This window comes from Dendrobium catenatum, unplaced genomic scaffold, assembly GCF_001605985.2.
Source record: "Dendrobium catenatum unplaced genomic scaffold, ASM160598v2 fragScaff_scaffold_1021, whole genome shotgun sequence".
NCBI classification, from domain to species: domain Eukaryota; kingdom Viridiplantae; phylum Streptophyta; class Magnoliopsida; order Asparagales; family Orchidaceae; genus Dendrobium; species Dendrobium catenatum.
Window position 1 is genome coordinate 2,929,070 of NW_021319483.1, and position 27,492 is coordinate 2,956,561.

Below are 27,492 nucleotides of genomic sequence, written 5' to 3' on the forward strand. Positions count from 1 at the left end.
ACTAAAGCTATTAATGCAAAATAATTATAAAAAGTTATGTGATATTAAGAGGCTTGAGTGGTGTGAGAAGAACTTGGATGATATCATTATATAATCTTCCAATTTAGCAAGTTTACCTAAGAAGAGCATGAAAAGCTTGAGTTTTTTATTCAAAGAGGCAATCAAAAGGAGATTTTCACCAAACATGTCTAATAGATAATGAATATAAAATAAGGAGAGATAAGGAGTGTAGTTGTATAAGGCTATCAAAGATGGAAAGGCATTGAAAAGGATGAGAGGAATATGGAATAATATAATGAAAAAAAAGAATGGTTGAAGATAAAATCATTTAAGGATGATGGCATGGTTGAAATTAGAGGAAGAGGAGGTGTTCAAATTGGAGACGAAGAAGAAAAAAATGAGAGAGGTACATCATCATCTCATGCTCCAAGAAGTTCAGAATAATGTGATGAATTTTTTATGAACCATATAATTTAAGACTTTGATATTTTTTTGTTGCATTATCCTTGATGTCATCTTCAAGGGAAACAAAACTTAAAGGATAGTCAAATGAGACCATATATATTGACATTGCTCAATCCTAAATCACAATAGGAAAAAAGATCTAACAAAGTCCTTAAATAAAATAAAGATAAATCTTCCTAAAAAGCTTCTCCAAAAGAAATAACTTGAGTTGCATGAGAAGCTAATAGAATTATTATAGTTCATTAGATGGCTTACAAGACTAACACCTAAGAAATTCATCATGTGTTAGCATTTGAGGTCAAGGTTGCATTTCCACTTGAAGCAAATTTGCCTTCACTTCTTTCTTTTCTAAGCAAGCCAACATAATAAGATAATGTTCGTTTTTTACTTGAAAAATTCAATACTTTAGATAAGACACAACTCCAAGCTTTTAACAAAAACTCATACTTTATAAAGTACAAATGATATAATTTTCTCATTGCTTTCTAAACAAATTTTTAGTACAAATTTTTTTTAAAAGCTTCAAAAAAACATTGGCCAAACGAAACTTTAATCCTACAACTAATTAGTCTGTCCTAGGGCATTCAAAGTTGAGGATTTCATCTAAGTCCTTTGTTAAGAATTCATATCCTGTCAATTTGTATATGATAATTTTAAACATAAGAATGTCAATTCATTATTGAAGAAGTACACGAATGTAAGACTCATCAACTTCTATATTTTAAGATAATATGATAAATTTCTCTCATACATATGGGCCGCCCCAAAAGGCATTACAAGTCTACATTGAGATATGCACGTTCGCCTATTCCCTGTTCCCAATGAGATTATGGTTTTCAAAACCTAAACTTAAATATAGAGTAATATTACACAAACCTATTGGTGATCACTTTCATAGTTATTTTTAACATGACAAAACACCACTTTCATTAGTGATGTCAATATGATTATGTACGTAGCAGAAAGTTCAAGCACGTGATCATCATGGTTAAAAAAAAAGTCTATTATATAACTTTTGAATGAAATTTATCACATTTTTAACTTAAATAATTATTTTTTACAATTAATATTATATAATTATAAGATTAATTTGGAATACCCTCAATTTAATCAACATTAATTAGAATATTTTTTTTTCAATAAAATTTTAATATCATATCCATCTATGACCTAATAGTGATAAATGTATTGATGCAATGAAAAAAAAAAAAACTGTATAAATGCGATGAACATTTCAAACTCTATGAGAAAAATGTCCGGATTATATATATAATAAATTTTTGCATAGTGTTTAGAGCGGATGTTCTCAAAATTCTGGCTATTATTCGACTCCTATCGCTTGTAATTTGTATTCGGCCGAAATTGAAAGGAGAAGAGCAAGGGGAGGAATTGGAAGCGAATATTTGTAAGATGGACTTTCTTTTACAAATCGTTATTTCTTTGTGATGATAGACTTTCTTGGATGAAGATTGTAACCCTAGCTTGCTTTTTTTAATTTTTCGATGTTCTTTTGATTGTATTGCCCTCGTTGAATTGAAACCCTACTTTTGCTCATCTCTTTCCTTTTTTTCTTTCGTCTAAAAGGTTTTTTTCCTTCGTAAAAATGTTTGTTTTCAATTAACGGCCATCATACTTGGCTGAAATGCCTAATAAATATTGTAGTGTTTATGTGGATTCTATTCGTGTTTTGTAAATATATGTGGAATTCTTGTTTCTGAGATGGCATAGTGGAACGCGTTTCGTTCTGTAGGAGATGGCTGAGGAATCTCCTTCTGGAGGGCATTTTGAGAGGGATCTTTCTGTAATTTCCGTTCAGGACTCAAGTGGCGGAATGAGTATGCTCGAACCTGATCAGATGATGGATAATAATTCAAATGATGTCGAGGAAGTCAAAGGTGGGAATCTGAACTTAATTGATGTGGATGATTGCAAGGGGAAAATACAAGATGTTGAAGATGATGGAGTTCCTACTGTGGGAATGGTGTTCAAAACCTTTGAAGAAGTATATGATTTTTATAACCAGTATGCTCGGCGTGTGGGGTTCGGTACAAAGATTAGGAGGTCATGGTACAGTCTTGATGATGGGCAATGCAACAAATTCATGCTCACTTGTTGCAAAGAGGGTAAGAGAGAGTACAAGAACTCGGAACGCTGCAGCTCATATAGATTAAGGCTAGCTGCTCGAACTGATTGTCAAGCCAGGATTAAAGTTTTTAAGAAATATTCTGATGGGATGTTTCACTTAACAGAAGTTAATCTTGAACATAACCATCCTGTTAGCCCATCAATGTCAAGATTCTTTCGTTCTCACAAGGACTTGAATGATGGTGCAAAAAAGCTGCCAGTTATGAGAGGGAAAGGGCATAGGGATATATCATTGGGTGAGAATGAACAAGAGCATTCTTCAATAAAAGCACGGTCTTCTTTCCTAGGGAAGGATGATCTTGAAGCTCTTCAACAATTTTTAGCTCGAATGCAGACCAATGGCACAAACTTCTTCCATTTGATGGATTTAGATGAGGATGGATACCTTAAGAATGTCTTCTGGGCTGACGGCAGGTGTAAGGCAGCATATCAGTACTATGGTGATGTTGTGACATTTGATACTACCTATCTTACAACTAATTTTGAGACACCTTTGGTTTCATTTGTCGGTGTAAACCATCATGGTCACTTGGTGTTGTTTGGTTGTGGTTTGATTTCTGATAGAAGTGTTGAGTCCTATAGGTGGTTATTTAAGTCATGGTTATCATGCATGTCAGGAAGTTATCCAAGTGCCATAATAACCGACCATTTTAAGGCATTACAAGAAGCAGTTGCAGAGATCTTTCCAGGTTCCCATCATCGTCTTTGTTTATTGAATATAATGAAGCAAATGCAAGAGAATTTGGGGGCATACCCTGAATATAAAACCATCAAGGGAATGATGAAAAAAGTTGTGTGTGACTCATTGAGGGCTGACGAGTTTGAAGAAGAGTGGAAAATTATGATTGAGAAATATGTGCTTGAAGATAATGAATGGCTGAGGTCTCTGTATGAAAATAGGCATTCATGGGTACCTGCTTTTGTAAAAGAAACTTTTTGGGCAGGTATGTCAAGCACTCAACATAAGGAAAATATAAATTCCTTTTTTGATGGATTCATTTATCCTAAGACATCCTTAAAGCAGTTCATTTGCAAGTATGAGTCCACTTTAAAATGTAAATTTGAAAAAGAAGCACAGGCGGACCGTGATTCTTTTCATAAAAGCCCACAACTAATATCAAAATTTTACATGGAGGATCAACTGCGTAAGCTTTACACAGTAGATATGTTCAAAAAATTTCAAGAAGAAGTTAAAGCCATATTATATTGTATTCCTTCACTGGTTAGGGTGGATGGTCCCGTATCAATCTTTGAGGTCAAAGAACCTTTGAGAATGAAGGATGGAAATCAGATGGAGAACAAGAACTATGAAGTTACTTATACCTCAAATGAGCTGGAGGTGAGATGCATATGTTGCTCATTCCAAATGACTGGCATATTATGTAGGCATACATTGTCAGTTCTTAACTTTCTTGAGATCTATGAAATCCCAGCTCATTATATTGTTGAGCGCTGGCGAAAGGATTATAAGAACATTCATGTTCTGCCCTGCTTTTCAAATGATATTGGAGCTAATGGGCCAGCTGAGCGGTATGATAATTTGTACAAGCATTGCCTAAAATTTATGGATTTAGGGGCTAGTTCCGATGGGCTCTATGAATATGCTCTTAAAATAATAAGTGAGGCAACAAATGAACTTTTTGCAAGTGATCCAACTTCAAGTGACATACAACCCAGAGCCTGCAATCCTTTCAATGATAAGAGAATTATTGGGAATGAGAATGAGGAGATCTACGATCTTTCAGAATTGAGGCAGAGAAGTCAGCCACTAAAAAAGAGAAAAGAGTTGGCAGAAAAAACTGTAAAAAACAGCAAAAAGAAGGTATTCTAACATACTTTTTTTACTGTTATTTGTATTTAATTTATCTCTCCGCACTCTGAAACATGTGCCTTACGAACATTATCATTATCTTAAAAGGTTCCACCAAGAAAACCAGTGGTGGCGTGTCAGAATGATGTGCTTCGGATGGCCCCTGATACCCCACAATTTGATGCACACATTTGGACACAAGACAACATGAGCCTAGCGGTTTAACATATCTTATGTTTTCGTAGATACATTATTTTTCTTTATTTGAATATTCTATTGATAAGATTCAACCTACCAATGGCCATTAATTACTTGCAGGACCAAGTCAGTCCACCTAACCTGTCAATTGGGAATCATTTTGGAGTACAGATGAGTCAACAACATGTACTTGACAATCAAGCAGGGCTACGATGGAGTTTTCAGCATATTTTCCAAGTATGTACTATGTTTGCTTATTAGCTCAGTCTATATGTATTTATTTCATATCATTGTAATTTCCATTTACAGAGAACTTGTTGATGTTATTTTGCAGCAAGCTCACACACCAGATGGACCTCCAGGCCCATGGTCTGGTTAGACTTATGAACCAGCATCAAATTAGGAGAACTGGACCAGGTATAGCTGGAATAGTTTTCCCAATTCTGTTTCTGTTTATCCTATTTTTGCTTATTTTGAATTCCGCGGATTATGAATGACTGCATTGGTTTGTTTTTATGGCATTCATTATTATGTAGAGAGTTACGGTGTTAATTTGTAATTTTTGTCGTTTGCAAATAAAGCATTTTACTTCCAATTCTCTCATTGCCTTACCACAGTTTTCATTATTGCAGATATTAGTAAATGCATAACATATAACTTTCTCTTCATTGGGTTTTGCAAGTTTGATCATGATACTGTAAACAATACCAAGTTGTTTGATGGATATTTTCTTTCTAGTTGATGTCCATTGTAGACTAAAGAACTTAGTAGAAATTCGGCCATCATTTTGGTTTCAAATATATTGTATTACTTTTATCTGCTACTGTTGCCCTTGTATTATGCTAACCTTGTGAGACTAATTAATATGTAGATTTTGGATTTTCTTAGTATTCATAGGGTACATTCTAGTGGTAACCAATCCACCATCATTAAATTTCGAAATGCATTAACCCTTGATTAGGATTAATAATTTTGACCATGATGGCTTATTTAAAATAAGTTCGTTTCAAGTTAATTTTAATAGAAGAGTTGCTCATATACTTGCCATTGAGAATAGAGACTGCAAAGCGGTTAAATTTCCATGTATAGATTTCCAATTGAATTTAGAGAGGATTTTTTTTTTTTTGTCTTCAGATGTTTTTTCATTTAACCAAGTTGAATCTTTAATTGCCTTTCTAAAAAAACTTCTAATGTTATCAATTTTATTAATATTTTAACAGCCAAAAGAAAAATTAATAAAGAGTTATGATGATAAAATTGAATTAATTAAAACTATTTGACCTTCTTTTGAGAGTGATTTACCTTTCCAGGAAGATAGCTTTTTTCTTTTTTAATTTTATCCGTAACACTTTTTCTACATAACTTTTTAGAAAAGAAAAATATTTGATAAAATTAATTTTGAGATTAGAAATATCTTCAAACAAGAGTAGAATGATTTTAGGAGCTCGTGAGCTATGAAAATTCACGCACCGGCTTCTCTGCGGACTCCTTTTCTTTCTTTTTCGGGTCATTGATGAGAGATTTAACCCTTAAGTTCCAAGACAAATTTTTAGAAGATAGATTGGATTGTGAGAAAGACACTACTTAGAGATTCCGCCCTCATTTTGTGAGGACTTTAGATCAAGTTCAAGTTTCCTATAGGCGCATGCCCCTATAGTTAATTACCCCTCATGATAGCGAGATATAACTTTCGATTAAGGCTAGTTGTGAAACATATACGTAGAGAATACGTGATTTGTTAGACTTTGATACTTTTGAATGTTGTGTAAGAGTGACTATAGGTATTTTATTTTCTTGTACTCTAGCTTCAGGCCTGAATTTTCTGTATTTGTTGATCTCTTACCTTATTCTATTTTTTGTCCGTAATTTGATGATAGTTTTTGTGAGTGTTCCTGATTTTAATTAGATCCGTTAAATTCAGATTTCTTTTTGCAATGTGAATCTTAATTAACTTGTGATTTTTTTATGCTTTAAATTTCCCGTGATCTTAAATATGATTTCATTTTGAGAATCAATAAATTATCTTTTGATGTGGTGTTCTTTTATATTTGTATTATTGTGGTGAGGAGACAAATTCTTGTTTTAATTGGTCTTTAAATCTTGATTGGTTGAATTCATTCATTGTATCGTTTAGTTGAATTAGGAATCCTAGATCTTAGTTAGTCCTACACTCCTACATCAGGGGAGCTTGCTTTATCTAGAGCTGAGAGAAGGGGAAGTTGCAGAAGCCATCTAATCAAGGAAGCCATTTCCATTCTGAAGTTATAATCTTAAATCTAATCTTTTTACATTATACATTCTTCGTTCTTTCATCAAAAGCATTCTCCCTCTCCTAAATCTACCTTTAGTAGCCCCCAAAAAGGAACCAGAATCCCTTAGCTAATTTTTTGGAAGGCGTCGTATCCATATAAGGTTCACACATTCATTTAACTTAAGCCCTATTGAAAGATCTAAGTCCGCATTCCCCTTGATCTATTTCTAAGTTTGTTGGTCTAGCACTACTAAATTTGGATAACTCGATCCACTGATGTAGACTCCTGGACCAAACTGATTGAGGGAACCATGCTTGTTAAAATTTGAGGAGGAAGACGAAGGAAACTCAATGCACATAACTTGGAAGTGTGCACTCAACCTAGACCAGATTATTATGACAAAACAAACAACCATAATTGGTACAATCAATTAATCAATATGTAAAAGTCTATAAATTAGGATAGTTTGAAGATAATATTATCCTTATCTTTATTACTTTAAGTATGAGATTTTTCTTAACTTTGTTATGTTTAACCTAGTAATAATAAATAGTCAGAAATTCAGGCAAACTTAACATGAGCTGCCTAAAAGGGTTTGAAAACTATTCTTGTTTAGTTAGTGTTTCCTGGTTTGAGTCTTTTTAGTTGGCCTACAAAAATTGGTTGTCTGAGAGTAGTACTTGAATTAAATAAAATTATTTTAACATATATATCTTGAATAATTTTAATGTGCTTGATATAGTGAGGACGATTACAAAGAGGAATTGGGGATAGATATGACGACCTCCTCCCTCTCTCCCTTTGATTTTTTTTTTTTAATTTGTAACTATATATAATAATAATTTTTTTTCTTAAATTTCTGTAATTACATATTTTAGAAATTTTATCCTCTCCCACAACAAAATTTATGATAATTTTTGTTCACCTCATCTCATTTTTAAAATTCTAATTTTATTGGGAAATTTACATCAGCATTTCAACCTTATGCCATGAATTTGGGAGCTTTATGAACCTCTTGGAAGTTGGCAGTTCATTTTACTTGCTTTCTTGTTGAATGGTAACCTTAACTTGCACTTTACTTATGCAGATTCTCTAGTGTTGATCTTAACTTCAATCAGTGGCAGATCTAACAAGGTTTTTTTTCTTTTTTTTTTTTCCGGAAGTTGCTGTTGAGTTGAGAAGTAAATGCAAGTGATTAACAGCCGACCAATGGCTTCTCGTAGTCCATATCCCCTTCAAATATTACTGTAAATAACATATTTTCACGAATAACCTTATGTTGTTTATGCGTATTATAACTTTGCAGAAGAGAATATACTTTTTAGATCTTTTTTTTAAAAAATAAATGTATCTGATTTTAAGTGGATTAAGATTTTCGTTGAGACAGCTTTTTGTACCAAAAATCTACTTTCTAAAATAGTAAGAAAACTATCTTAAATTTTTATATAAAAAAAAAAAAATTGTACGCCATGTGGAGCTTAGTATTCATGATGATCAATATAATTGATAATCAGCCTGATAAAAGGCATAAAATTTTCATATCGCTTGATTACAACTGCGCACTGCTTCCTACTGACCAAGACATTTTAATAAATTTTATATTAATAAAAAGAAAATAAAACGAAACATTCAAAAGAAAATTATGGCAGCAGGTCTAAACAATTCTGCATGCCTTGGCTCCAATTTAACTAGGCTTACGATTGAGATTTCCCTTGGCCTATCACATTTATAATCATTAAATTTATTTTTAAATAAGCAAAACTAATTAGATGTAAGGATCATTTTAATTAAATTTGAATTACGAAAATCCCACCCTATATTTCTTACCAAGCAGAGAGCATAGAAGCAATCATGTTATAACCTTACGATAGCAGCTTGACAATGCACAAAATTTTGCCTGGATGTGTGTGAAGTTATTTAAATATAACCCTAAAAAAGGTAGTAAAATGACAGAGTATTAATTACTACTTCCAGAGCTTAACAAACTTATCATGGCTGGCCGAAGCCACCAATCCATTAACGTTTGATGCCGCGAGAGCAGCAATGAGTCCTTCATGGGCTGCAAGCGTCAGCGTCTTCTTCTCTGCCATATCCCACAGCTCCAGCGACTGATAACAGCCAATCAGCAGCAAAGATGAATAGGTGGGGTGGAACACACACGAATGGAATTTATTCCCGCTACAGCTCAATTCATGCACACACTCTCCCTCCCTCCATACCCGGACTGAGTCCTCACTCACTGAAGCCAATAGATCACCAGAAGAATCCCAGCATATTGAGTCAACATGTTTAGAGTGCCCCTGCATCAAAAATAAAAAACTTTTTCAGTTAAAAGCATTCTATGATCCCTGAATTCTGTGCGGACACCGGATGGGAGAACGAGCGTCCGGATGTTCGCTTGATACAAACCTGCAATGAATGAAGGAGGCTCTGTGTTTCTACATCCAGTACAGCCACTATGTTCTCTGCAGCAGCTGCTAGATATCGTCCCAAACGCGGTTGAAATCTCATTTGTGCAGTGCCGCCCTGTAGATGAGAAAGTGTTTCAGAGCTGCTGCCCTTTTAATCTCAAGGTATGCATAAAAGCCCCTATTAAAAAGGGAGGCAAAAAAGCAAGTACCTTGAAGACTCTTGCACAACTACCATTAGTAATACTCCAATATCGTACTTCCCCCTCTCCATCGCATGAGCATATCAAATCCTCTTTATTGGGATGAAAATCCAGAGACATTACAGATGCAGAATGCCCAGTAAAGTTGCGCAGTGAATATCCCGGCTGGAATTACATATCAAGTATAGTACATTAATGTTTGTGCTCATTCAGAACACCAATCAAATCAAAATTGATCATAGCAAGTGCGTATAAATTTTATTTTGGGCATGTCGATGAAGAATGCCTATAAAGACAGCATGTTTCCTTTAATTTTATTATTGAATTAAATGGATTAATAAGTAGTATGGATGGCTCAAGCCAGGGGTGGTCACCATAAAATTGAAATTTTGGTGTTCTAAATTTAATTCACTTTTTATCCTCTCATTTAGTAAGGTAAAGTTGATATTATGTAATGATGTTGTTTATTGTCAAGAGTATGTTGAACTATTATTATTAAAAAAAAAAAAGAGAGAAAAAACAAAACCATTTCTACCTAAGCCATGTCACACACTCTCACATAACCTTCCATGATCTCCGAACCGAGCCCACTTCTCTTCTTAAGGTGGCAAGCTATGATTCCCTCCTTCCTCAACCGACTGTCTTTATTATGGGCTCCGAAAATTCCACGTGGCACCCCAGCCTCTCCGCGCCAGTCTTTCTCTTTTCTTGTTTGTGATGATGGCGGAGAGTTTTAACAGATTTAGGTTACGGATGAATATTCATAAGGCGGATCGGATTTTGGATAAAATACTACCCAGACATTTCACCCTCATTTTGTGAGGACTTTATGATCTGCATTCCATTTTAATCATATCATTTAAGTTATTCAAATAATTTCATATTGATCTATATAATAAACATCCTATGTCTATAAACATCATGACATAGGATGAATAATATCACTATAATATTAAATTCAAGTCTTCCCGTTCAATATGATCAATTGTCTTTGATAAAGAAAATTTATATAACATTAATAATAAGCAATCAAATAATAACAGTATTTGATGCATCATATGCAGAAGAAATAAATATCATTATTGTAATTAAAAAACATGAGTACTCATCATAAACTTAAGAAATGCGCTACTTCACTTTTACTCATTATTTCAACAACGGTAGATTTAAAGCCTTCTTCCCTTACACGCGACTCTCGCTTGCCCTATCCATCTAGTTCGCTTCCCTCCTTATCTCTTTCTCTCAATCTCCCTTGCTTGTTGATCAATCCATAACCCTAACTTGCACGCACGCGTCTTTCTTCTTCCTCCCTTTTTCCTTCTCTCTCTATTTCTTCCCTTCTCCTTCTTCCTCTTGGCACAACTTCATCTCATTCAAAGTCTCTTCGGTTCAAAAGGAGGGAGTGAATTACAATTATTCTCCATGAGGAGTCGTTACTTTTCGCATCCAAACGTATTCCCTTGCTCAATTTCATGATTCACCCCGTCAGAAGCTCCCGTGCTCACAGTTTGGCCGCTCGACTCTGCTCGTTGTGCTCGCACTATTCATTCCTCTGTTAGAGATTTAGGGTTGGTTCAACTGAACCAGCTAAGCTCGGTTCTTACAATTTTAGGCCTTTTTGTTTTATGCAAATCTCTTCAACTTTAGCTAATTCTTTGTTACCCTTATCAGACTGATTTGTACCCACTTCTGCCTTGCTCTTAGCTGCCCAAGATTATAGCTACATTTGGTATTCCACGTTGATAAGAAGATAAATGATTTGAATTCAATGTATATTTTATTGAGAGTTTTTACACTCCTACTTATATTGCAATATATTTTAAAGTATGCTAAGAAATTTCTACCTATAAAAATTGATGATTACATAGTGATTACAGTACAATAATCCTAAGATAAAAAAATACAAGTACTTAACCATGTTTCGACATCTACATCCACAAAAACAAAAATTAATGTTCAACAATTTGCAAGTATTCACTTCACCCAAAACCTGTGACTAAATTCTTCCCAAGGCACGCAAATTGCAACCTTGGACCTCCAACTTCCAGTTCCACATATTGCCAAGCCATCCCCATCAGATGAGGCGGCCAACACTATTTAAGTCAGTTTTGTGAATTATTTTTCCATCCATTATGTCGCTTTCTAATCCAAATATTTTAAATTTTTTGTTTATCCCCAATATCTAAGCAATCCTATAAATCATACTAAAGTTTAATAAATAAATGGTCTAAAGGAATATAATGCACAGCTTTTGATTAAAAAAATCTTATTCCAGTTTCAGTCTTATATGCATATTTAATGTGTGATCCTTTCAATTGCAATATAACTTGACTACCAAATTTAAGGAGAGATTATCTACTTATACTGGCGAGAAGCCAAAATTTTCTTTAAAATATTGAACTCCTTCCTTTTCTCCCTTTCTTCTTAAAACTTTGATATTGGCTCGCTAAAATTCTTAATGTTAATTAAATTTAACACACCTAAGGTTTCAATTGTGGTGTCAAATTTACATTGCTTACTTTTTGGTTTGTTTAAATTTCTTGTTCATTTATTCAAAATTAATTGAGCATTGCATTAGCATTAATATTCAAATTATCATATTTTTTATTCCCACCAAAAAAGGAGTAATTATATATTTAGTGGTCTTGCATTTGTAAAACCTAATTTTTTGCATGGTCTGTTTTTATTATATCATCCAAATTGTATTAGGAAAATTAAATCCTAAACCATTCTACATTACTAAGGTAGATAAAAAAAAGAGAGACAGAGAGAGACGGAGACAGAGAACAAGTATTGCTTTTGTGCTCATGTTGGATTGCTACAACAAAGAGGCAAGCATGGCCTTCTCAATGGCAAGCATAGTGATGTTAGCCACGACTATTATTGTGTCAGAAGTAAATGCGGTAGAGTCAAAGGAAAGCATGGTGATGCCAAAAAACTATTCTTATTATTGTGAATGGAAATGATAATAAACGATCTTTTAATATGAACACTTCCAAGTCCTTAGATCATAATAAGGTTCTTTATTAACCTTCTCTCAAAATTCAAGATAACTGAGAATTGCATGGAAGATAAACTTGTGATTCACTCATTTAAATTACAAGGTATTTTTTTTGCAGTCATGGGCATGGATGAATCAATATCCATACACATATTTCTTATGTCTTCTATGTTATGTGTTGCACTATTTTTTCCATCCTCCATTAGATTTCCTATATTTCTATGAAGCTAACCATTATAAATGTATCATTTCCCTTAAGATCATCTTTGCAAGAAAGAATTCAGGAATATTAAAAGTTTACAGAATGATAAAAGAAGTTGCAATATTGGTTTAAGTCCTTTAGGAAAACACACACAATAACAGACCATATGGATTGTTAGAAATAAGATAAATTTTATAAGAATAACACTAAAGAGTAATATTGATCCAAAGAAAACAGAAATGACTTACATTATCAGCATCCCAAACCCTAACAGTTTTGTCAAAAGAAGACGTGGCCAACCTTGGCATGCTAGGGCTAAATCTAACATCAGTTATTAAATATGAATGCTCTTCCAGCGTTGATTTTGGCTTCAAAGTATCTGCAAACCACAAGACCGCCTGCATTGCCCAATTAATATAAGAAAATTGAGAGCTCGTTCCACCACAGTCAACAAAGAAGAAACATGAAACTAAAACTGAACACATTAATTACAGCATACCTTCTTGTCATGACCGCCTGTTGCTAGAAGCTTTCCATCTGAAGAAAAGTGGCAGCAGACAACCTTGTTCGAACTTGCCCGTGCAACTCCAATTTCATTGAAGGTAAAACCTGCCAATGCCAAGGTCAGCGAACATGTTATAAATGCAAGCTCCAGAGTTTTTATTCTAACAAATATTACTGCATGAAAAGAACTGCTTATTATTATTAATGCTATAATTACTTTCTGTCGATACAAATATGCATACCTTTGGTCACATCCATACACCGACCGACAGCAGCTCTTGCATCTGTGTCATCCTGAGAAAGAAACGATTCAACATTGTCATCCAATGATCCATCCTCCACAAACCTGTCCATGTCAGCCTGTACTTTGTCATCCCACTGCAAAAAGAGTAACAATTCATTATAAACAGGCATACTTTGTACTTGAATTTATTGCAGCTCTGCTAGTGCTAATTACCAACTGATTTGATGGAGAAGTTAAAGTTCCTGTAGCATCGGAGCCAAACATCAAGAGAGGCTTATTTGAGCTCATAGACATCACATCACCAGGTGTCTGAGTGGAGGGTGTTGATGGTGCTGAGCTTGGAGAAGGACCAGCAGTGTTGGTCGTTCCTGAACTATTTGCTGGACCAGAAGATGACACAGGTTGTTTCCGCTTACGACCAGTTTGGTTTTTTGTAGCCTAGATACCCATCCAAAGATTAAGGTTTGAAGTCAATCAAAGAAAATTAAACAAAGTATAGCAGACAGAAACAAGGTCTAGTTAATCAGTACAAAATAAGTTACAAATAAGTACCGGATCATTTCCTCGGAAGGAGTTTGAGATGCTTCCATCTGCAGTACCAGTGCCCATTTTTTCTTGTTGACTAAGATGAGGACTTAAACCATTTGATTGCTGATTAGACATAGCATGCTGTTGCAATTGCTGGTGTTGTTGGCCACCACCTTGCTGCTGCTGCTGAAGCTGAGCTATCTTCTACTACACAAAAAGCAGTAGTAAGAAGGCTGACGGTATAAAAGAAAAGGTTAAGAAACTAACTTTTTATCAATATAGCAATTTTTAAAAGAGTATTAGGCATCCTCGTCGCTTTCTCATTGTGGTTCTACACAGTTTTTCTATATAAAAAATTGGTAAAAGGATAAATTAGGAAAGATTACTGCAATAGGGGGGAAGCCAGTTCTTACAGAAAGAAAATAAGCTTCTCGTAAAAGGCTATAAATTACTATAATAGTAAAACACTATGAATGGCAAACCTTAATCAACATGTCCGTATCAGCACGTGGCAAACCAGGACATCCAGCTGGCATTGTAGCTCCAACATTCGGAATAGTATCACTCACTGAATTCACCATGCCATCCTTTCCAAGCCCAATGGTCCTGTTACCGAGCAACACCCTAAGTCTTCTGCTCTCCATGTCTGCAGCTGATTGTGGCATTAAATTTTGTGTTTGAAGTAGGATCTGCTGCTGTTGTGGACATAATAATTGCAACTGATTAAATGTTTGGGAAGATGGCATTAATGACTTCTGCTGAAAAATCCCAGATCGAAGTTGCTCAAGGCCCTGAATATGAGTAACAAACTTAACATTAGTTAGCCAAAAAAACTGTAAAGTTGCAACAACCAGCATCTGCTAGAGATTTCTTTATTAAGTAAACTGTTTGGCTAAAATCAAATCAATGCCTATTTGTCAGGGTGGTATGATATGAGGCATTGATGCAAAACTAAAAGTCTAAATTCAATGAAATGCAAAATGTATGTGTTAGTGTTGACCTGTAAAGTTTAAACAAAAAAAAAAAGAAAATCAAATCCCTTACCTGCCTCCCCACGTCGCACGATCCAGCGCCGCTCGTCGCACGTTGAGGCCATACCAAGCGTCGCATCTCGCACGTCGCTCGCACGACTCACTCGAGTCGTTAAAAGGCTCGAGGAAACGAGGCCTTCGGCCTCTTCTCCGCACAAAAAAATCCTCGATCGTCTCTCGCTCTCTCACTCCTCTCTGACTCTCACTCTCGCTCCTCCTTCGTTGTTGTTCGGCTTCGGTGCTTCACAGGAGGTGTAGAGATTGCAGGCGCCGCTTCTTCGGCTCCTTAGGCTGTTCGACGTCGCTCCTTCGGCCGACTTTCCCTTCCCTGTCGGGACGGAAGTTACGGCATTTTGATTGGACGCAAGAACCAGGAGCTTGCGGTTGTGTAGGTAACTTTCTCCCTACCGCACGCTTCTTCGGCCTAATCCAGTAAATCCGGCCGAACCATGAGGGGGGAGGGTTTAATTTTTACTTTACTCATTATTATTAATTATTTAAATCATTATTTAATTATGTAATTAATTAATTAATTAATTATAGTTAATTAATATTTAGTAATTAATTACTGATTATAATTGATTAATATTAATCAATTATAATTGTAATCTAGATACTAATTATAATTAATATAAATAAGATATTACTAATTATTAATTATAATTAATTATAATTATTATATTATAACTTAATAATTAGTTATTAATTACAAGTAAATATTATGCAATACTGCTTGCCCTCATACCTCGTCACGAGCTTGCCGGCCCGACCTTCATCGACGACCGCCGCGTCCACGGCCCCGAACGTATTTAATTTTCTAAAAAACTTTTCAGGCTTCCGTCACTGGCGTGTACACGGGCCGGGATAGACCACCTAAGCACGCCTTTTGTGAGCGTGTAGGCAGGGAATTCGGCTCCGACGCCTACTACTGAGGCGGACACGTCGCCTCTCCTTCTCGCCTCTCTTACCTCGTCATGCGTGCTCGAGCGGTGCGTCCACCTATGGCAACGCCTTTAATTGCAGATTGGTGGGAGGCGGCAATTGCCGACACCTACGACAAGGTAACGAGCGACCCTCGCCCTCCTTTCTCGACATGCAGTCGGACCGCAACCTAAGAGCCTTTGTGAACGTGGTAGGAGGGAAACTGCCGTTCGACGCACACGGCGGAAGGTCAAGGCCGAGCCGTGTACCCTTTCTTTCGCCGGCCGGAATAATCAAAGACCCCGGCGGAGGGGCAAGAAAAAACTGCTCTTTTCTTGTAACAGGGTCACCTGTCAAGACCCCTAATGGCACGCCTCTTATTGCGCAGTGGTGGAAGAAAAATTTACAGCCGCGGTGTCCTCGAAAAGAGGGCACTACCATGCACGCCTTTATTGCGTGGTGGAAGGCCATTTTCTCGTTAGTTTTTCCCCTAACAGGGAGGACGCCGCGGAGGCTGCCGAAATTTCGCTGAAATACATACTACACTTGCTGACCTGTTTGCACTCAAAAGAACAAGAGCCTGCGACTCAAATAATGGAAAGAGCAGTGGACTTTCGAACTTGATGAACTATGAGCAGAGGACCTGAACAAAACTGAAATGATCCTAAAGGTCAAATCCAATAAAAATCAAATCAATTGGAACTTAAAACTCAATCCAAAAGAACTCGCAATCAAATTTGACTGCAAGGAATAAATCTAACTTGGACTCAAGCCTAAAACAAATGTGCAAGCGGTCTGTGTCAAGACTTGCGATATCCAAAATTTGCTTGAACATCAGGATTTGAGTCAGACTGAACAATAAAATAGACCCGTCGCATTCAACACGGCTCACCCGCCAATGACTACAAACCACCTGAGATTGGTTGGAAATGGTGTTTCAATGGAAAGCAGGCTCTCGCTACGAATACTACTAGAGAGGTGCTATACGGATACAACGATCTCAGCAAATATGAATACTTGTGGATAACAACAGTTATGCTGTATGTCGTATGTCTAACAACAAACCACTGTGGACACAAAGTACATCTCCTACGGACGATTCCTACGAGGGTCAAATGAACTATATCTGGAATAAAACAACGTAGTAAAGTTGCAAATTCACATACGACTTGTCGTATGTGCTAATATGCATTTCTAATACAAAAAAAAAACAACTTGTTGATTGAATGGCTATACAGAAGACCAATGATGGAGGATCGCCTACCTACAAATAAATTACAATCAACAACCCACCCGAGATTGTTGAAAGGGTATTATGGTTGCCAGAAACAAGGTGGTCTTCGTACAAATATTTTAGGAGGTCGTATGAATACAACGTCCCCTGCAAATAACTACAAACCACTTGTGGATAACAACAGTGAGAAACCTTCGTTAAGCATAGCGAACCATTGTGGACACAAGATACGGATATCACCTATGACAGTGATTCAAAGATCTACTAAGTGCGTTGAGTACAAAAGCAGCTCGATGTACGAAAGAACCACCCCCGGCAGAGGCGAAGAAATTGTTTGAACAAATTAGGAAACAAACTTCCTGGCTGCTTCCAAAGTCTCTTTCTTAGTTCTAATTTAAGAAAAAAAACAGCTCTGGTACCCACAAACACCGAATAACAAGTTCTACTACGCCGAAGAGCCTTTGGTGATATCCGTACTTGTGGTAGATGTGACCAAAGGAGTTCTTTCCAAATCAGCAGTCTTTGACTCAAAAATCAAAAAATCCGTCCCTGTGATTGAGAAAGGGGGAGGTCAATATCAAACCTAGAACGCCACCTGATCTGCACATCTATGAAAGAAGACAGAAGGGCGTCCACAATCTATAATGCAGCCACGGATCTGCAACATCTATGAAAGCAAGACAAAAAGGCGTCCACAATCTTAATGCAAACGTCACCGAATCTACAACACTGATACAGCGGACAAAACGTCCACAAATCTACAAAGCCAATGCCACTGGATCCGCAATAAACCCGTGCAGGCGGAAAGAAGGCGTGTATAAGCTCTCAAATAGTAAAGTTGTGCGCACAAATGACCTGTACCGCACAACTACAAAATATTTATCAAAGTACCCCCACACAAGTGCCACCGTGAGTATTGTATACACATAGGTACACAAAGGGGGTAAATTAATCGTAACCCGCTTGGGCCCCCGGCGAGTGGTTATTGGTACACACGTTGGTCCTAGGGATGCTGCAGGGTTCGCGGGTCGATAAGTGAATTCTAGTTCGAACATCTGATCCTTCATACGAGGCTAAATAAAAGTCCGATTAGGTTCGAACCTTGTAAACGCAATACACGCGTTGTGCGACCAAGTGTATTGTTTCAATACATTCATATTAAAGCCTTAAGGCTACAATCAAGAAATTCACAAACAAAATGCAACAAAGCCTACAAGAAACCCGATCCTCGAGCAACAACTTGTCCGAGTTGACAGGGTTTCAATCTACAAAATGAAAATGACCCCGAACAACCCCATGATTAGCCTCGTGTTGAATGCTAATCTCACCGGAGGGTCAAAAATATTCAAAATGCCCTCAAACTTCTACAAAATTCAATATTTTTCAAGTGACCTCGCGATGTCACCTCGATGAATGGCCGTGTTGATTGCTTATCTCAACCGGAAGGGGTTCACAACATATTTTCAAATGGCCACCCAAATACTCAAAAAATCCAAAATCAATCCAAATATTTAAAAATTGAAATTCTATCCTCAATGCTCAAAGAAAAATCCATCCACCCTGAAACTGGCAACACGTTTTGACCGCAGGTGGAAACAGAATAACGGATTTGGACCCAGCCTCAACCAGAGAAGCCTGTCGATTCTAGATGTCTCAAAAACCTAAAGCGTGACGCCTAACCAGGTTCCGCAACACCACAAGATAAGTTACGACTGCCTACGAGTGGTTTTGGCCAATGACCACGCCGTATGGCTACCTTACTCCTTAGTGGCATCAAAATCCTTGAGATATGGAATCAATAGGATATGATCTCATAGGGCACATAAGCCCTTTGTTAGCTAAGGTGATCAAAATTTTCGTCCACTTAGACAAACATATTCAGCCCCAGGTCTACAAGGTCCCCTTGGACGAAAGCAACCCATGGCTTTTGCCGACAAGGAATCCGTTCTGTCAGGTTTGGGTCGAACACCTCCTCTGACTAAGTAGACCCAGGCGACCACGATGGCCCGGGACGACGAACCATGGGATTCTTGATCCAGGCCCATCCATCACTCCCCCACCATCCGCTTTTAAAGTGCTAGATGGTGCAATTTTCTATTTAAAATATCAAACTCTCCAAATTCTCAAAATTCCAAAATCCAGTTTTCAAATCCATATTCATTGCTGCTACTATATGCCAGATAACACGTATATTCTACGTATCTGATCGAGGACTAACCTTAATCGAAAGTTCTCTCTCTTTACTGGGAGGGGTAATTAACTATAGGGGCTTGCGCCTATAGGAAACCAGAACTCAGATCATAAAGTCCTCACCAAATGAGGGCGAAATCTCTGGGTAGTGTCTTATCTACAAACTCATCTTCCTTCCAAAATTTACCCCGAAACTTATCAGTTAAAACTCCCTCGCTCAAGCAAAAGCAAACAATCAGTGCGCGGCGGGGAGGCCGGGGCCGAATTTTTGGAGCCCACAGTTAGATCGATCAATTTGACTTACAAATTTTAAATTTTGACTTTCAAATTTAGCATTCTAAATTTGTTGACCAATGGACCCCACCTCACACAGTTTACTCCCAAGCAACACAACAGTTTACCCAACCGACGCCTCGCTTCATTTTCACAAAACTGCACGCAGGAGCCTCACGAGCCCACAGTTAGATCGATCAATTTGACTTACAAATTTTAAATTTTGACTTTCAAATTTAGCATTCTAAATTTGTTGACCAATGGACCCCACCTCACACAGTTTACTCCCAAGCAACACAACAGTTTACCCAACCGACGCCTCGCTTCATTTTCACAAAACTGCACGCAGGAGCCTCACCCGTTTTCATTATTCACATGCATGAACCTCCCAGACACTGCTCGCCTCTTTTTGTTCGCTTGCATGACCCCACACGAAATTCCCAGCTCGTTCACTCCCTCTTATTCAATCAACACTGCACACGAGTACCCAAACCTCCCATTAGATCCCTCTCGCTCGACTTCCAATACACGTCCGACCTGGCCAATGCAACCCGAGTAGCACTCACCCAAATCACTAACTTCCTAATATGAGCTGATCTGTTGTTTAGATCACTATAGTCCCAACTAGGGGTGAAAACAAGTCGAGTCGAGCTCGAATCAGGAGTATTCAAGTCGAGCTAGACTGCCAAATATCAAGCTTGAGCTCGAGTCGAGGCTCAAGCTTGGCTTGGCAAGGGAAAATGAGCTCGCCGAGCCGCAGTTCGAGCTGCTCGTCCGCATCCGTTATGCCACCCGCATCCGCATCAACATCCGCGTATGTCGTGCCACCGTCGTCTGTGTTAACATCTGCGTATGTTGTGCCACCTGCGTCTACGCCTGACGTGTCGCCCGCGTTCACCATGCCACCATTATCCACATCCGACGTGTCGCTCGCATCTGCGTATGTCATGCCATCATTGTTTGCATACGAAGTGCCGCATGTCGTCGGCGTCTGTCATGCCGCCCGCGTCCATATTTTTATTTCTCCACCAGATTAAGCCCTGCGGTTTCATTTTCCAGCCGCAGTAACGCGAGTCGAGCGAAGGGTTATTATATCTCGAGCTTGATAAGCTCGACTCGTCGAGCCTGTTAACGAGTCATGCCCGTTAACGAGTTGATCCTGGGCCGGCTAGTGAGTTGGCTTGACTTGGTTGCACCCCTAGCCCCAACACTAAACAAAATAATAATAATAATAATAGGTATAAATTTTCTTCCTCGCTTGCTTGAACAACATGCATTGAAGACCCGTCGTTGTATCTTTGATCCGACCAAGAGAAGAACCAACAAAGTGATGCGCCATTGTATGATGTAGAACATATATGGCGGGAGGGGTCATTTGAAAAATTAAAATTTGAATTTAATTTCAGATTTAAAAAAAAAAGGGGGGGGGGGGGCGACAAGTGGAGGGAAATTTTGAATTTCAAATCACCTTAAGTGGGGAGGGTTTAATTGGGATTTGATGGGGATGGGGGTTGGCGATTACTAGGGGTGATTGGAGTTGATTGAGGGCTTTAATGGAGAGGCATTAATTAGAGAGGAGGTGAGAGAGGGGGCCGGCCATATGGAGAGGAAGGAAAAGTGTCCACGTGCAATGTATGTGGATCAAGAATTAAATGGGATTGGGAGAATTAAATCTGAAATTAATTTCATATTGAGAGTAATTGGAGGAGACTCCATAATGTAGAATTTGTTAAATTGGAAATGTTTTGAAATTCAAATTTATTTGAATTTAAAATTGAATGACTTTCCAAATTAACAAAATCTAAATTAGGAAGGTAATCAATAAGGGGGATAGAGATGTCTAGGTTCAATGTCTTTGGGCTCGGGATTAATTAACCAATCAATTTCAGAATTGATTAATCAATTGAAGGAAAGAAGTTTCCAAAATTAATGTAATTAATAAGGATGGATTTGAAATTCAAATTAGATTAATTTGAATTTAAAATCTTTTCAAATTAATGACAACATAAATAAGGAAAGAGAGAATTTTGGAGGGATGTGGGGCTAAGGAAGGAGGTGGACGGTGGGTGGGTGGAGCCATGGTGGATTTTGGCCAAGGGGAGGGAGGGGCTTGTGTAGGTCGATGGTGTGGAGGTGATGGGGGTGAGAGGATCAGCGCTTTGGTGGAGGGCTTGAGGAGGTGGCAGATTAGGGAAATAAGGAAAAACAAAACAAAGAAAAAAAGATAGAACCGCGAGCCTTGGACTCTTCCGAAGACTGACGGGTGATACAATGCCCTTCACCAAGGGACTTCAAGCCAAGAGCCCGGACCCATCTTGCGGCTGGTGGAAACTACGATTCCCTCCATAGGGATTCTCACTAACGTTCTCCCAAAGAAACTAAAAAGACAACTTTGCCCCTTGGGCTAATATAAGACAAGACTCTTAAATAAGAGTAAAAATGAAAAATGCATAATTAAAATAAAAAATACAAATAAATTTTTAAGATAACATAGGATGATCACGGCCGTCGATTTTCAGTTCCTCGGATAGGCATGGACGGTTGGATGTCCACATCATTGTATCTTTGATCCAGCCAAAAGAAATGAACATAAAAAGACCACAAACCGTCGTATCTTTTGATCTAGCCAAAAAGATTGGATAGCAAGTGCCTACCCGACACCTCCTGCACTGGAGGCCGATGAGAGGCTGCCAAAATTTTAAATGATAAAAGAACTTCACATAATTAATTTCTAATAAAATTTGTCATTTTAAATAATTTTTAAAAATAATTAATAAATTAAAATAAATTGTGTCATTTCAATTGATAAAAAAAGGGGTAGAGGGCAAAATGATTTGATTGCACGAAAATGATCTGGCTCAATTTTTAGACTTGGCTCAATATATGATACATGAAAAATTAAAAATTTTCATGGTTCGTTTGTGGGCTCCGAAAATTCCATATTAGCGCTCCCCGGCCCCTCTCGCCATTCGATTTATTTTTCTTTTAAGTGTGACAAAGGCAGAGAGTTTTAACGAGTTTAGGTTCCAGTGGAATTTTTAGAAAGCAGATTGGGTTTTTTAGATAAGACACTACCCAGAGATTTCGCCCTCATTTTGTGAGTACTTTTATGATATGGGTTCTGGTTTCCTATCGAATAATCATGTGATTGTTACTGTTACCAATTGAATGATAACATGGATATTGTTTTTCTACTATGCTTTGAATTTAGTAAAAGGATTTTAGTGACTTGTTGAGTTACTTAACTCATTATGAGTGATTTAAGTGATTCAGGTTATGATAGTGGATCAGGTGTATGAGAATGATCAAATCAGGATTCAAGTTTAATGTTAATTTATTTATTTGTGTTTTAGCTATTCTCTTATATTTATTATTGGTGATGATAGATTGTAATCGTATGATTCCTTAATATTGTATCTAATTTTTTGGTAAATGAATTTAGATATATATTGATGTTTTGATTAATAAAATTAATTTTCGTTGATATATGATTTTATTATTGATAAATGAAATTAGATGACTATGACTATTATATAATAAAAGATTAAAAAAAAAAAGAATCCATCCAAATTAGATTCTGAAGCGTGACACTTTCTTTCACATAATAAGCCCGATCCATTCCCCCTGCTTCAACCACCATCCAACTTGAATTCTACTAATATAATGTTACAACTTAAATAAAATTTTGAGGCTAATATGTAACAAAAATTTTAAAATAATATTTATCATAAACTAATTATGAAGGTCAACTATATAATTAAGTTTAAAACGTTAAACAAGGAGATTATATTGTTTTCAAAAAAGTTCTACGGTTTGAAAGATAGTGCAAGATAGTGCAGCTGTCTTGTACGAGGTGGACTGAGGAGTTTCAATGGGAAGACTCGCAGGAATACTCCATCACACATTTTTTAATGGATTGTTCATTTAGCATAAATTTCAAAACATTTGCGTAGCTTTGATTCTAAATTTCTAGTCATTATTTTAGATACAAGGATATTGAACTTTTCATCTTGATTTCATCATGTTTTTAATTTTCATCTAAAGTAGCAAATGATTGCTCAAGATTAACAATGTGTTCTATGAATTTTTGCTGCTTTTATGATTTTCCAAATCTCATAATAATCTGCAGTACCGAAAGCCTAAGACATCCAACATCATTCAATGCACATGAAATCCAATATCGCTGCAAAATCAACAGCTTCAACCATATAATTAAATAATGGGTAGTTAGGTATCATTGTAGATACTCCCAAAAAAAAAAACAATTGTTTGTATAAATTCTTAGATACATCTACTTTCCAGTATAATTCACAGAAGAAAGCAATTAGTTAATCGTCCCAGATACCATTAGACAGCTTAGTTGAAACACTATCATCAAGTCAAAAAATAGAAACAAAAATAATTCAGACATGACCATTCAAACCCATTCAAGAATTTAGGTTCTCCAAATAATTATGGCACTAGCATTATTGACGAGACAAACGTATGTATATGTGCAGAAAAAAAACTCACAGTGAGAGGCCATCCTTTGAGAGTTAAATTGTTTCCACTCTGGGTAGATCCTGCACCAAATACACATATGTAAAGCGTAATATCAATAAAGAAAGTCCTTAAACCAAGCTACTAAAGTGAACATATCATGAAATCCATTATAATAAAATTGGAAGAACTTGATAATAAAGTTGAATAAGCAAATCAGATGTATATCACTAAAATCATCGCAGCTAGGCTTGAAAAAAGGAAATCTAGCATCAAATAGTATAAATGAGATTTTCCACGGCTCTGATTACATATCAGAAATACATATTGGCGATATAAAGAGATAAAGCAAATATTTGTGCATTATACAAATTGGCACTATAAAGTGAAGCAAGTATTTGGGCATTATGCTCTAATAATGAATATATATTGCAAGAACTTATTACCAGGAACTCCATTTAATGGTCCATCAGGAATAGAAGATCTTGGAGTCAATACTGTATTCATCTCAGTCTTGATATCCTGCAATGAACGTTAGTGATGTCAATCTTCCACAGGAGAAAAGGATCACAATTATTCTACAAAGTACCTGTATTCCACCAGGTTGTTGATGGTTCCTAGCCTGCACCTGCTGCAAGGCCCCAGAGATGGCACCAGTTGATCCATGTAGAATTTGCCTACCAAATTGAAAACAATAATAACCAATAACCATACAATACGGTTGTCAAAATTATAATTCTCTACTAAATTAAAGTGTAAACACGTTTCCAATAGCTGAAAAATTAAAGGGAAAAAAAAAGATCCCAGGCAGAAAATCAGCATTTACTAACACCACCACCACAACAACAACAACATCAAGCGTATATCCCACTACATGGGGTCGGCTACACGAATCATTTCTCTCCATTGTCTTGTTAAGAGTCAAATTCTCATTTAAATCTAATAAAAAAATTGACATCTCTAATATATATTTAAAAAAATATCTACCCGTATTAAAGATTTTTTTTTTTAATAGTGCATAATCAAATATCAATGAGTAGAAATGCAGTACTAAAACGAATGATACACAAACTATCTTCAATATCATCTATGAAATTCTGAATAATGTACCAGATGTTTAGAGTTTAGACCACGCAATATATCTAAATATCTAATCTCCTAATTAGTGTTGTTGAGGTGAGTGGCATGCACAACCAATTATCGGACAAAAGTTGAAAGATAAGTTGATGTTTCATCATGATTAGTGAAAAGTGTATCAAGAGTTTTACAAACAAATATTCAAACTAAGAAATAAGTTAAAACAACGGTTGGCACAAGGGCTTCAATCTATGATTCAGTAAATTCTGAGAATGAATAGAATGACTTAGAGCAGACAAAAAAATGAAGGATGAAGAAGAGTGTGGATGATGATGAATGTGGAAAAGATAATAATGAAAATTAGATCAACTCTGGGTTATAGACGCTACAAACTTAAGTTGTTATGTTGTTTTTAGAGAAACTAAACAAATTGATCCTCAGACAATTTAGAGTACATTCAATGGACCTCAAACTTTTCTAATGTCCAAATAGCAAAGTTGAGGGATCAAAAAGGTCAAGTTGAGAGATCAAAGTTGGTGCAACCAAAAAAAAAATTACATTATGATTGTAAACTAAAAGTCTTCCTTACCATAAACATAGACAAACACATATATAATATAACAATACTAGAACACAACACCTTATAACTTATATTAATTAGGAGAAGAAAGATACATATGGGACGGGAACCGTGGATAAAGAATAAGAACCGAGATAATATAGTAGAGGGGAAGGGAAAAGGAGGCTAGCTCGCAAGCTAAAACAAACTCGCAGGTTTTACATTCCAAAAATCATCCCATACTCTCGCTTCTAAAACTGTCACAAACAACCTCATTTATAAGGAAAAAAAAACAATTAATACATGTAGTTAATGCACCTCTCGAACAGCCAATAGGAGCACCTAGAAAACTGCATCAAACATGGATCAAATGGACAGCCGCTAAGGGGAAAGAATGAAGCATCCACATAACATAAGGGGGGGAACCAAAGTTACAACATAGCTGCCAAGGAAGGGAAAACCGAAGCATCCAGATAGTAGCCAAGGGACAACTTCATTGTATCAATTCTCCCTTGGTGAAGAATTCTCATCTCCTAATGAGATCGACTTCATAAAAGGCTGACGTTCATCATCTACAGACTCCTTTGCATCTTGCATCTTGAGAGGGAACTTCGGCCTGTTGAATGTTTATCTTTCCTTAAAAAAAAGGAAGACTCACAAAAACATAAAGCTCTGATACCAAATTGGTGCAACAAAAAAAATTACATGAGGATTGCAAACTAAAAGTCTTTCTTACCATAAACATAGACAAGCACATATATAATATAACAATACTAGAACACAACACCTTACAACTTATATTAATTAAGAGAAGAAAAATACATATAGGGTGAGAACTGTGGATAGAGAAGAAGAGGTAGAAGACCGAGACGAAATACTTAAGGGGAAGGGAAAAGAAGGCTAGCTCGCAAGCTAGAATAAACTCGCAGGTTTACATTCCAAAAATCATCACATATCCATCATTCTAAAATTGCAACAAACAGCCCCATTTATAGGGGAAAAAATTATTAATACATGTAGATAATGCTCCTCCCAAACAATCAAGAGGAACACCTAGAAAACTGTGTAGCAAACAGGGTCCAAAGGGACAGCCGCTACGAGGGAAAAACAAAGCATCCATATAGCATAAAGGAGAGGGGGGAGGGAACGAAGTAACAACACAGCTGCCAAGGAGGGAAAAACTAAAGCACCAAGGGGGAGGGGGAGGGGGAAACCGAAGCATCCAGATAGCATCCAAGGGACAGCTTGATTGCATCAATTCTCCCAAGGTGGAGAATCCTCATCTCCTGATGAGATCATGTTTGGCTTTCAATTTTTTTTGTTTTTGATTTTTTAAAAAGAACGGATAACATGCTTAGAACCTAAGGCTTTGATACCAAATTGGTGCAACAAAAAAAATTACATTATGATTGCAAACTAAAAATCTTCCTTACCATAAACATACACAAACACATAAATAATATAACAATATTAGAACACAACACCTTACAACTTATATTAATTAAGAGAAAAAAGATACAGATGGGGCGGGAACCGTTGATAGAGAAGAGGTAGAAAACCAAAATGAAATAGTAGAGGGGAAGGGGAAAGGAGGCTAGCTCGCAAGAAAGAACAAACCTGCAGATTTTATATTCCAAAAATCATCACATAATCTAGCTTCTAAAACTGCCAAAAAAAAGCCCCATTTATAGGAGAAAAAGGGAAAAAAATTAATACATGTAGTTAATGCACCTCCCAAATAGCCAATAAGAACACCTAGAAAACTGCA

General features: G+C 36.7%; 2 protein-coding genes across 5 annotated transcripts in view; one reads left to right on the plus strand and one right to left on the minus strand.

Moving 5' to 3' along the window:
- The first annotated feature begins 1,715 nt into the window (after positions 1 to 1,715).
- Positions 1,716 to 8,236, plus strand: LOC110106289 (protein FAR1-RELATED SEQUENCE 6). Of its 4 annotated transcripts, XR_003701803.1 has the most exons (7): positions 1,716 to 1,870; positions 2,216 to 4,432; positions 4,529 to 4,639; positions 4,739 to 4,855; positions 4,953 to 5,035; positions 7,843 to 7,927; positions 8,034 to 8,236. XR_003701803.1 is itself a non-coding variant. In XM_020836138.2 (6 exons), the coding sequence occupies exons 2-5, from the start codon at positions 2,219 to 2,221 to the stop codon at positions 4,995 to 4,997; spliced, it is 2,487 nt and encodes an 828-aa protein (XP_020691797.1). In that variant the 5' UTR covers positions 1,716 to 1,870; positions 2,216 to 2,218; the 3' UTR covers positions 4,998 to 5,035; positions 7,958 to 8,236. The 4 variants fall into 4 exon arrangements, 3 of the variants coding, with proteins under 3 accessions (XP_020691797.1, XP_020691795.1, XP_028553715.1); XM_020836138.2 differs by lacking the exon at positions 7,843 to 7,927 and having other exon boundaries at positions 7,958 to 8,236; XM_020836136.2 differs by lacking the exon at positions 7,843 to 7,927.
- A 453-nt stretch (positions 8,237 to 8,689) lies between these two features.
- Positions 8,690 to 27,492, minus strand: part of LOC110106280 (transcriptional corepressor LEUNIG) — a 44,368-nt gene continuing 25,565 nt past the window's right edge. Inside the window, exons 6-17 of the mRNA XM_020836115.2 lie at positions 24,678 to 24,765; positions 24,535 to 24,610; positions 24,122 to 24,171; positions 14,443 to 14,751; positions 13,985 to 14,164; positions 13,646 to 13,870; positions 13,431 to 13,566; positions 13,184 to 13,293; positions 12,933 to 13,082; positions 9,491 to 9,646; positions 9,280 to 9,396; positions 8,690 to 9,170 (exon numbers count right to left, since the gene is read on the minus strand). Of these exons, the coding sequence (XP_020691774.1) occupies positions 8,835 to 9,170; positions 9,280 to 9,396; positions 9,491 to 9,646; positions 12,933 to 13,082; positions 13,184 to 13,293; positions 13,431 to 13,566; positions 13,646 to 13,870; positions 13,985 to 14,164; positions 14,443 to 14,751; positions 24,122 to 24,171; positions 24,535 to 24,610; positions 24,678 to 24,765 (1,933 nt within the window). The 3' untranslated portion in view covers positions 8,690 to 8,834. The remainder of the gene's footprint in view (positions 9,171 to 9,279; positions 9,397 to 9,490; positions 9,647 to 12,932; positions 13,083 to 13,183; positions 13,294 to 13,430; positions 13,567 to 13,645; positions 13,871 to 13,984; positions 14,165 to 14,442; positions 14,752 to 24,121; positions 24,172 to 24,534; positions 24,611 to 24,677; positions 24,766 to 27,492) is intronic.

Bases quoted from the DNA above. Each gene is read 5' to 3' on its own strand.
- LOC110106289 (XM_020836138.2), top strand. From the start codon at position 2,219: ATGGCTGAGGAATCTCCTTCTGGAGGGCATTTTGAGAGGGATCTTTCT. The intron at 4,433-4,528 runs GTATTCTAACAT...TTATCTTAAAAG, and splicing joins TAAAAAACAGCAAAAAGAAG to GTTCCACCAAGAAAACCAGT. The intron at 4,856-4,952 runs GTATGTACTATG...GTTATTTTGCAG, and splicing joins GTTTTCAGCATATTTTCCAA to CAAGCTCACACACCAGATGG.